The 11,013-nt window shown below is 59.6% G+C and overlaps 1 protein-coding gene across 1 annotated transcript; it reads right to left on the bottom strand.

The window, feature by feature from the left end:
- Positions 1-5,275: 5,275 nt before the first annotated feature.
- Positions 5,276-6,543, bottom strand: LOC119102021 (Krueppel-like factor 8; the record flags this gene model as incomplete). The annotated part of the gene is made up of 2 exons (XM_037225396.1): positions 5,276-5,524; positions 5,758-6,543. Coding segments are annotated over 2 exons (1,035 nt in total), but the record flags the coding sequence as incomplete, so codon positions are not given.
- Between the last annotated feature and the right edge of the window lie 4,470 nt (positions 6,544-11,013).

Below are 11,013 nucleotides of genomic sequence, written 5' to 3'. Positions count from 1 at the left end.
GTCGCTAGGCCGCAGCGAAATCAAAGCGGGGCCTTTCATTTTCAAAGTGCCGAAGCGCGAGAGGGAGAGCCTGGCCGATCACCTCAGTAGGGGCTCGATCAGGAGTTCAGGGAGCACTTTTCCGCCTGAGTGGGCCTGAGTTGTGACACGCCATGCGTCTCTTTGAGTAATCGGGGCGTGGGATTCTCATTGGAAGCCGTAGACGGCTCGGTCAAGGCGTCACGCGACTGTACGGACGTGCTGTTCTCAGAGTCGTCGCCGTTTCGCTGCAAATCGAAGAATCTCACTGATCTCGTTATCCATGTAAACGCGCCGCAGATCGTTTCGAAGCGATACGCTCAAGCGGCATCTGCAGCCGACAAAGAGGAGAACGCTCCGGCGACACAGGGTCTCCTTGCCAGGTCACCGTGTCCCCGCGAACGGGCTGGGCCGCGCTCGCCGCTCACTGCAGCGAGTCAGAGCACGAGGGCGAGGTCCGCCTCAGCGCGGAACCATGATCGAGAATTTCGCCTGTTGGCCGCGCACGCGGGTGGGACCAGGTGCCTGGCAGATTCCATCTGGACGGTGAAAGTAAGGACAGCTGTAGAGTCCAGGTCATGGTGGTCTCGGTCATGAAGGCCATTTTATGGCAGCTGTAAGAGAGGGAAATGCACATTTTCCCAGAGCCCGTGGAAAATAACGTTCTTTCTGAATGAGAGGCGATTGTGCAGCTATTTCGTTCGATGTTGTACGAGATCGTGAAGAGTGTGAGCAAATTTAAGATCTGAGTTTGTTCTCGTTTTGACCATGTGTGGTGCTTTTTCAAAAGGTTAACTTTGACAGCGGTGTGTGGGAAGAAAAAATCCCGAAATTCATTTACATCACCGGCTCTGTTAAGGTTTTGCTTGTAAATCTGACCTAGCACTGACGGAGGTATATAGCCACTTTCGAGTCCGTGGAACGGGGAAGGACTTTTTCCCGTACATCTCTCTAAAACTAATGGACTGGTATGTTGGTTGTAGGAACAGGCGATAGTTTTAGATCTAACGCCACAGAAAGCGATCCATGCTCTCCGACTGCACGATCACCAGCAACGCCGCGGTTCGAAGCGAGTAAAAATAATGCGGACACTGTACAATTATATGCTACTTGTAAGGTAGCAGAAGCTTCATAGCTCGGATGTTCCAGCAATGTATTTACATGCACGTTGAATCACAGAGCCACACAGCCAGTCCTCACTGGGATAACTGATCTTAAGTCAACGCAGCCCCAGAATAGAGTCCGAAGATCAAACTCTGGCTTTGTGCATCTTTCGTGATCGAAATATTGCCAGTTAACGAGTTACGGGTCAAATACGGGTTCCCTCACGCATCTTCTTATTCCTGTCACCAATTAGATGAAATATGTGGATGAGGCTGCAGGTCAAAGAAGGTCACGTAGTGCGCGAGGAAGATAACAACCGAATTATATGTTCAAGAGGTGTAACAACGCCAGTAAATAAAACCGCCTTCGTTAAATCGCACGAATGACATGTTGGGACTTAAATCGTGTAACCTATCACCAAAAATACATTGTGCCTGACAGAGCACAACTTGTGCAAATAAGTTTTAAAGCAATGTAGACAAAGTGGCATTTGATAAATGCAGAAAATATGAGGCTAATGAAGACAAGAGGAAAATATCAGATTATTTGCGTTTTATGAAGAGTTATATCAGAGAACCACTGGGGTTTGCCACCAAATGTCCGACAGTGACAGCGATAGCTAGTGATAAGCGGTGATGGCAGTGATAAGCGGCTGGAAAAAATAATTGACGCATATCATTGATTGACTTTCAATCCGCCTGCTTTTTATGCTTGTGTGTAACGAGCCGATATCCTCCGGAAATGAGTCACAACCAATCAAGTATAACTAAACTGAACACGCGACTCGCCTACCGGAGTGTTTGTGGTGAACGCGGGCTGCGTATGTAAGCACTGATGGGGGGCGTGATCCGCATACCACACATCTGTTACGCTACCAGCCACGGCAACGGCGGATAACTCTTCAAATGGATGTGTGCAGCCAAAAGTTGTGGACATTTCTATTTAGTCTACAAGACGCATTGGTAATTTGGTGATGGTAATAGTGATTGATGTTCGTCGTTATCTCTCGCGAGTATTCAGGGACTGACAGATGTGGTTCAGTTTTGTAACACAAGATGGAACACAAGACATTTGGGGGTCTGGTGACCATTGTTATCGGACGCGAATGCCTGGAGGATATTTGCTAAATGATGGCATTGTTAGTAACCCAGATTTGTGAACATTAATTGCATGTCCCCAGAATTATTGTCCAAGCTTATGAAATCCGCGTTGGAAGGACATTGTAATGCAGGTGCGATGGCTCAACTACTCGGTTCCTTGGTTCAGCCGTTATTTCAGTCGATGAATGCTGTCGACGGAATGTGCCGGGCCGGTGTATTCTGGCCTCTCCAGTACATTAGGAAACTCTTGTGGGGTGAATACCGTGAATCATGATGTTTTCCTGTCGCATCACGCATTTACCTCTCAGCACAAATGCATCCAGACCATGGGTACGTTCATTCCAGTCAACATGCTCTTGTATCGTGCCTCCCAGTGAGACGAGCTTCTCCACCAGTCAAAAACAAATTGTCCTTGTCAGTGTTGCGACGGCCGTCGGTGTTGATCGACAGGAGGACGACCGACGGGACGTCGGCGGGGCTGGGCGGCACACTGTGTGGCGTACCGTCGTGCGGCGCCGCGACCGGACGCGGCCCTGCCCCACTGCCACGCTCCAGCCGCAGCGGGTGACCCGTACCGCGCCGCCGAGGCCCGCTTTCATAACCCCGCTTGACCTGCTTAGATGCGCTGCGATACCGCCGCCGTGATATGTCAAACCACGGTACAAGCCAAAAAAGATTAGTCAGATCAACATCAGCGACCGGCGCAACTCCTGCGCGGCGGCTGCTGCCAGTATGGCACGTGGACTTGGCTGAGCGCGTCTCGCGCGTGGCGCGGCTTTGGACGCTGCCCCGGCCTGGAGCGTCCGGAGCAGATGAGTGCAGAGAGTCTCATCAGATCCGAATGCCAAACTCCAACGGCATCATCAAAGAGGGTGGTCCATGTTGAAGAGGGGAATAGGGCAGCCATGAAAAGTGAGTTGCGATGTTTGTTCTCCCGACAATATGAATTATGGCTGGCGGGACGCTCTCTATACGGTCACATTACCGTCCGTCGACCTCCGTCCATGCCCCAAGCAACTGGTGGATTAGCCTGGTTCATGTCATCCGTTTCCCGCATACATTGGTGCGAAGAAATAGCTTTCCACTGTGCATGGCAGGTACCGCCGAGAGCTTCATATCAAGGTATTTTTAGGCCTTTCTATGCATTTTTACAAGGCATGTCAGGGCCACTAGCCGAGGACGAGCCGTTATTTTAACCGGCCACCGAATATTAACAGCATGCCTTCCCTCCACGCCCTTCGCCCGCTATTACCCGGCTGATGGGGGCGTTTTTCACCTTGATGGTCCTTCTAAGGGGCGCACGATGCATGACTCACAGCCCTTTGGACCGGGCTCGTCGCGGTATGGGCCGGCTGGGAGCCGCGCGGGGCCGCCTGTCGCCTGGGAGCCCCGCCCTCCAGCGACGGCCGCACAGCCCGCCACGCGCTGCCTCCCGGCGGCAGCCCGCGGTCACCGACGGCCTGCTGCCGTCGGACGGCCGGAGCCGTAATATACCGGCATGTTCAGATTGTCTAATTCCATTAGGGCGCACGCGAGCCAGCCCCAGGGGAGGCCCCGGTGTCAGCGGATGACGCGGCAGCCATAGCTCGGGGCCCGGGGGCGGCCGGCTCGCGTGTCGCTCCTCATTAGGTCAGACGGCCTGGCGTCGGTCGGCCCGGCCGCGGCGGAGCCCGCGCGTACCTGCGCGCTGACGGCCGTGTACGCGAGCCGTCGGCGCGGCCGCAGCACTCTGCTGACAGTGGGGAACGACAGGGATGCGGCTTTTTGTTCTTGGAGCGGTTGTCAGGAGCAGCATCACGGTATAGTTCGAAGTCAACTTGTGTGATTTCGTAACCCGGTTATGAAATGATCATGTGGGGCCTGCTCATCGTTAAAACCAGAGGGAGCCAAGTGCTTTCTGCTTGCCATGCTGATTGAACGATACGAGAAACGCGCTCCAAGCAACCCATATTTTCAGGATAATCGGTACCCAAGGCTCCATGTAAGGTAGAGGGCGGAACAGGCCAAACAGCGCCTGATGAGGACCTGTGCAACCACAGCAAAATGCGAAATGCATCAGGTCTGGCATCAGAGTTGGCAGCAGCAGCGACAGCGGCACAGACACCGCGGGCGAGGGCTGGGGGTGGATGCTTGGTAAGATGGTTCAAGCCGACGCTGGCTGGTGGTGACCTCGCTGGCCCGTGAGCTCCTGACGCCGCGCGGCAGCTGGCGGCACCGGCCAGAGCCGCCGGCAGCCCGCCCGCCCGCCACCCGCCCCTGCCCGCTTATTGTTACGGCGGTTGTGAAATCAGTCAATGACTAGTTAATTGGTCGTATTTAACAGGGCGCCGTTAATGCACTATCTTTAGCCGTCTGGGGCTGGCGGTATATGTGGGGCATAAAAAGCTGGGCGATCCTTGTCGTTGGCAGTAAAGCCGAGCCAGTAGCGCCGGCGCGGCTGGCCGGTCGGCAGCGGGCGGGCGGCGCCTCAGGCGCCCCGCTCGCCGGGCAGCCCCGCCCGGAAGCCGGCGGAACCGGACAGCCTTGGCGGAACGGAGCCACTTCCGCACCTGGTCATCCTCCGGGCCCGGTCGCCAGGGCGCCGAAGACGCCGCTGGTCCGGGGCGCGACGGCCCGCGCCCGCACACACGCCCTGCTGCCAATAGTGTGTATTCGACTGTTAGCACAGCAGCGCTACGCTCCTGCATGTACAGCGAGTGCGACGCCGCGGCGGCGAGGGCGCGACCCTCGCGGCGCGCTCGCCGTCGGTCGCGCTTCTACCGCGCCGCTATAATATCGCCCGATGTTCACTCGAACGCCTCATTATGGCAATCGCGCACATTTGGTAACAGGGAATGGTAAACCGAGGCGGCTGTCGCACGGTCGCCGCGACTCAACGTGCGACACCCGGGCGTCGCGAGCGAACATTTTTTGGGTTTTGTACACTTGACAAAGCTCACATATATAGACATTCGCACGAACGAGAGGACAAATGCTGCATGCCACGAGCAAACAATGGATCACATGATATCTCAGCCGCACTGGGACGCAGTCCGAATATGTGTGTGAGATCGTCACACCGTCACGTGCCTCTTCATGTGCAGCGAAAGGTGATCTGACCGCGAGAAGGCGCGGTCGCACAGCCGGCACTGGAACGGCCGGTCGCCCGTGTGTTTGCGGAAGTGCCGCGTCAGCTCGTCACTGCGCGCGAACTTCCAGTCACAGTCCTTCCACGTGCACTGGAAGGGTTTCTCGCCCGTGTGGGTCCGTTGGTGCGCCTTCAGGTGCGACGACTTGGTGTACACCTTGGTGCAGCCGGGGTACTGGCAGGCGTGCGCGGTGTGCGCCGCCGCCCGCTGGCGCTCTTGCTCTTGCGCTTGCCGTCCTCGGCCGGCGGTGGCAGCTGGTTGAGGAAGGCCGGGTGCTGATGCGTGGCCGCCTTGGCGCCGGCGCCCGCCGACAGCAGCTCGGCCAGGTTGGGCGATGAGGGTGGCGTGATGAGGCGCACGGTGGGGGCGGCGGCGCCCGGCCGGCCGCCCAGGGCCGTCAGCTCGACGGTGGCGCGCGGCAGCTTGTCCGTCTCGGGGCTGGCGGGAGGCGACATTTGCGGCGTGCCGCCCGGCACCGACACCATCGCCACCAGGCCCGTGTACACGGGGCTGAAGCTGGCCGCCGGCAGCTGCATGCTCACGCCGTTCAGCTCGAAGTCGCCCTGCAGACCGGGCAGTGGCTGCGGTGACGGCGACCGCTCCTCGCCGCCGGCCAGCGGCGAGCCACTCAGCACGAGTTTGGTCTCGACGCCCTGCGCCACGGCCTGCACGCTGCTCGGGTAGCCGAGATGCTGCTCGGTCGCCCGGCTGATGAGCGAGTCCAGGTCGACGAAGTCGCCGCCCCGCTCGCTGGCGAAGTCGGTCGCCGCGAACGGGCCGGGCTCGGGCCGCGCCGCCTCGGCGAACGGCGCGCAGCTCGTGAAGCCGTCCGTCGCGAACGGCGCGGCCGCCTTGAACTTCTGCTCGCCGAGCAGCGGCTGGTGGTCAGCCTGCAGTGGCAGCGCCTCGGGGAAGGCGCGCTCGGCGCCCGGCGAGTCAACCTCGCGGTACGGCGGCCGCTCGGCGGCGCCGTGCTCGGCGAACGGCTCCTTCTTGAACTCTTCGCCGTCAGGCCCCGCCGGTGGCGCCATGAAGTTCATGTCGATGCCCTCGGGAGAGTGTGGCGTCGAGTAGCCGGGCGACTCGGTCGGCAGCGGCGAGTCGTCGTCGGCCAGCCCGGGCGAGCGGTACCCGCCCTCGACGCTCGGGCCCTCGAAGCTGTGCATCAGAACGTTCTCGATGTCCTGCCAGGCCTGCGGGGCAGGGACGGCGGGGTCAACGGGGCAGGACCGACCAGGTGTAGTACTGTGGCGCGCCGCCAGCGAGCGACGCCGTGGCCGGGCAGCCTTGGCCGCACCGCCTCGTAAGACACGTCCGCAGATACTATCAGCAAATATCCGAAGGCAGGCATCAGTAAGTCGCTGTTGGCCGTGCATAAATGCATCCACACAAATCGAAAGCTCATTAGGATGGCTGACGGGTGGTCCGCGCTTCAAGTTTACGGCCGTATCAAAGGGCTCCTACTTTTCGCGGGGCTAATCATGAGTCGATAACTAGCTGCCTCGTTAGTAGCCGGATAGCGATCGCATGTCAATGCGAGGGCGACCGTCGAGGCGACAGGCGGCGCTGAGCTATTCGTCATGCAGTCAACATCATGCGGGTCGCGGCACAATAAAGGCCTAATGGGCGGGTGTGCCGGAGCCGGTGGGGCCGAGCCGCAGGTAGCGCGAAGCGACGTCAAGTGACACATTCCGATTACACGGTCGCGCCTGCCCGACACCGTTTTACCGACGCCAGGCTGTTGGGCAACATACCGCACGTTGCGATTGCACCCGTAAACTCCGTTCGAACAAAACTCAATTCCCACGATAAGCGCTCTGTGGTGACGTAGCCGACCACGTCAGCGGCGCCGGCGGCGTCGGCTGCGCTGGCGCCGCGCCGCGGCCCGCGGCGATGGCCCACTGCACAGCTGCAGGCCCGCCGTCGCCCTTCGCGGACAGCTCGGCCTGGGAGCCCCGGGAGCCGACGCCCGGGCCGCGCTCCGCCCCCGTCGGCGTGCTGGAGCGTGCTCGTCCATAAGAGCGGTGCCTGCACGTGCTCACGCGCCGCAATTGTCTGCAGGTGCTCGTTACCCACGGGATGAGAGGCGACGGCGAATGGGCGCCGGACGCAGAGAGTGCAGGCCAATTGCCGCTCGGTCGGCCGTCGGCGGCCATTTCACGTGCGCGCTCTATCGACGGCGTCATGATTACGGTTGTTATTTGTTCGTGCGGTGCCGCGCAGCCCGTCAGCCTGCGGTTTGTGGTCGTGCTTAAGCCGCGGCGCACTGCAACTGGAGTCCGATCCTGCTTATCGGCGGCGAGCAAGGAGCTCACGCTTGGAGAGGTCAGTGTTCGTGGATGGCTCGGGAGCTCACCGGGGCGCGCCTCGGGGCAGCACGCCCGCGTCCGGTGCCCCCCCGCTTGAGAAACGCTATCTCCGACGGAATGTAATCCAACCTCGTTCGACCGGCGGTAGCCGTCGCGTTGCGAAACGTCCGCGGGTCGATCGGCTGGTGGTCCCGCTTCGATGTGAGGCGACCGCGCCACCACGCTGTGTGATCTATGGAGTCCCTATTGAGGTGTGTTTTATAAATACATATGAGGCGGTATGAAGAGATCAGTGCTGATTGATGAAGATAAACCGCTCGGCAGAGGTGTGACGCAACACATCCTAAATCTCATTAATCACGCGGCGGTTAATGGGTGGTGTCGGTTAATGGGGGTGTGAGCCGGACGAAACGGTCGATCGAGGTGACCTTTGAATCTCGAGCGCGGCGAACCCTGCTTTCCATTTAAACACCACCATTATACCAGGAGCCACCTCCGGCATCCGCACGTTCAGGAACACATGGCGTGCTGTGGGCCCTGGCCCTGAACGTGTAATCGAACCCAATCATCCCCCTGATTTGGGTCGCTGACTCCAGACCCACTCCGGGTATATAATATATGTGCACTGTCCTGAGCGAGCGTAGGGTTTTTCGTCTTAGACAGGCATTGGGGAAGAGAGTCGTTTTCATCTTGAATGAGTGATGCCGTTGTCCAGAGTGACCGGGTTTCGAAGCTCATTATAGATGTGTTCAGCGATGCAGCTCATGATACCGTCCTCCAAACCTTTCCCAACACAACCAGTTACATTACGGGTTATTTCACCGACATCAAAATCGCCCAGGCTACACAAACATGCCGTGAAGGACAGTTGGGTGCCCGCCAGAATGCGTGTTGGTGATCATATGTAGCTAGCGACAGTGCGACAGATCTCGGAGAAGCGTGAATTTACAATGGTATGCCTGGTGCGAGTCATAGCTATCTGTAGCAGACTTTTCGTTCACAGCCGTAAGAGCAGCTGGAAGCTGCTGCCAGCTTTTTAGCCTTGTGATATTGTAGGAACACTGCTCGCTCGTAGCTAGGTGTAACGACACCATAGTTCAATGCAAGAACAAGCTGTACTGTCTCCTGCACAACTTTTTGCGCTTGACGCAACGCCACAATACATGCTTTTAGATATGCGCTGCAAAGAAGTTTGTTGCGTCATCACCAACAAAATAACTGACGCGGAATGTGGCAATCAGCACCGGAAAAAGACATTTAATGCTCGTTTTTGGTGTGTTCAGTTGGTAAAAGCTTACTTTTATAATGCAGCCCAGTTCGCTGAGCGTCAACTAGAAAATCCCCATCTCATCACGAGGGGGATGCATGACTTGGGTCGGCCGGCGGCGGCATGACTCGAGCCAGTCATCGACTCAGACCAGCCAGCGACTCGGGTCAGCCAGCGACGGCATGACTCAGGTCAGCCGGCGACGGCATGACTCGGACCATCCATCGACGGCATACCTCGGGTCAGCTAGCGACGGCGTGACTCGGGCCGCTCGCTGCGCGGTGTGGCCGAGCGGCGGCGCGTCGGCCGGACCAGGAGCGTCACGAGGCCGCACGCCGACCTTGCATGCCAACTCGGCGGGCCGTGACGCGCCGGGCACGACGCGCATTTGTGCCTGGCCGGCAGCCAGCCGGCGGCTGGGTCAGCGGCCGCCCCACGGCCGAGCCATCCCCCAGACGGCGGTCACGGCACGCCGGCACGCGACCCCCCCCCCCCCCCCCTCGCCCTCCCCTCGCCCGCGCCAGACCCCGCCGGCAGAGCGGGTGTGTAGGCCGTAGGATGTGATGGCCGTTAATAAGATGTACGACAAGTGAAGGGAGAGGCCGGGTACCTGGCGGTCGTGGTCTCTCCTGTGCTCACGAAAGGTGGCGGGTTCTGCGAACGGTTAGTCGGTTTCGGGCGAACGCGCCCGTACGAGGGTACCTGCGCCCTGCCCGGCCACGTATGTCTTTCTTCGCCAGAGCGTGCTTCTCACTCTTTGGCCAGCTCCGAACTGCGCAACTGCGCGGAGTCCAGCGTTCGTCTCGCCAGCCAGACACAGCAGATGGACACACCGACTGGGTCACTGTCCGCTCCACTGAATGCGGCAACGGAAACACCGACTGGGCCCTCTGGCCACCCCGCCAGACACAAACTCTAGTAACAAGAGTTGCCTCAGCTCCCGTCCGGTACGTAATATCTATGCAGTACCCGACACCCTCGCTTGGGTCGCTGTTCAACCCACTAAACGCAGACGACGGCCTCGGGCCCTCTGGGTCCCTTTTTGACCCTGTTGGATACGAACCGACAGAATCCGGTAACGGGGTCTGGGTCCCGCCTGACCCAACGACACGCGCCGAGACTGCGTTTGTCTGAAGCAGTGTCCAATCCGCCGGACACAGACAGCTGCCGGCAGCGCTCGACATCTCTGTCAGCTGATCCAATTACCCGTGATCGAGGCATTTCATACCAGATCAGCCCGCATATCAAGCCCAGCCGACAGACATACCAGCGGCGGATAGGATGGCTTGGCGGCGATCTCGAGTCGTTTTTCCTCGAAGCGTGCTGAGATACCAGTCGAGATCGGAGTTCTGACCGCTAATGGCGCATGCCATCTAACCGATAGCAAGTTTGAAATGTTCCCACAGCTGGGAGGACGCTGTGCAAGGAAAACGAATGCCGCTTCGCCGTTCGCAACGCCGCACAACGTCGTCGAGACATCACCGGTGTGAGCTACCTTACTAAAAAAAAAAATGAACAGCGAAATCAACGCATGACTGCTTCTGCCGTGGTTTCCGTGACACCCGGATGCACTTTTGATGCAGCGCAACGTCGCCGTGTTTTCCATCCCCCGTGTCACGCAGCTCCGGTGCGGGGCCGACCCGCAGGCCTGAGCCCCGAGCCCGGCCCAGCGCGCCGCGCTCGGTCGGCGCCGCCGTACTACGCCCGCTGGCCGCGCGCGCCGCCCGGGCCGGACGCGCGTCCGTGACCGCCGACCGTCATCGGATGACGGATGGGCGCCGCCGCCGCCGGCGCGCGCCGACGACGGGGATCGAATCCGGCCGCCCCCCGTCGTCGGCGATAATGGAGGACACGCGCCCGTCTCCGACGATGTTAATGAGAGAAATCGCGAGCAGCGCGCGCGCGCTCGTCTACGTCTCGATCCCGGCCCTCCGAGTGTCCCCTCCTCCCCCCGCCCCCGGCAGTGGCCGTGGTCGATGGCCCACGCGCCGGCGGTGGTTCAGTTCGTGTGCGACTGTTAGGTCTCCGGTGATAGCGGCGTGGCCGGCGCAGTCCCCGGCCGGCCGGCGGCTGGGCCGCACCAGCGA

This window comes from Pollicipes pollicipes, unplaced genomic scaffold (assembly GCF_011947565.3).
Source record: "Pollicipes pollicipes isolate AB1234 unplaced genomic scaffold, Ppol_2.1 Scaffold_5320;HRSCAF=6289_pilon_pilon_pilon, whole genome shotgun sequence".
In the NCBI taxonomy this organism is placed as follows: domain Eukaryota; kingdom Metazoa; phylum Arthropoda; class Thecostraca; order Pollicipedomorpha; family Pollicipedidae; genus Pollicipes; species Pollicipes pollicipes.
Note: the sequence above shows the minus strand (reverse complement) of the source record. Positions and strands in the feature narration are given on the sequence as shown.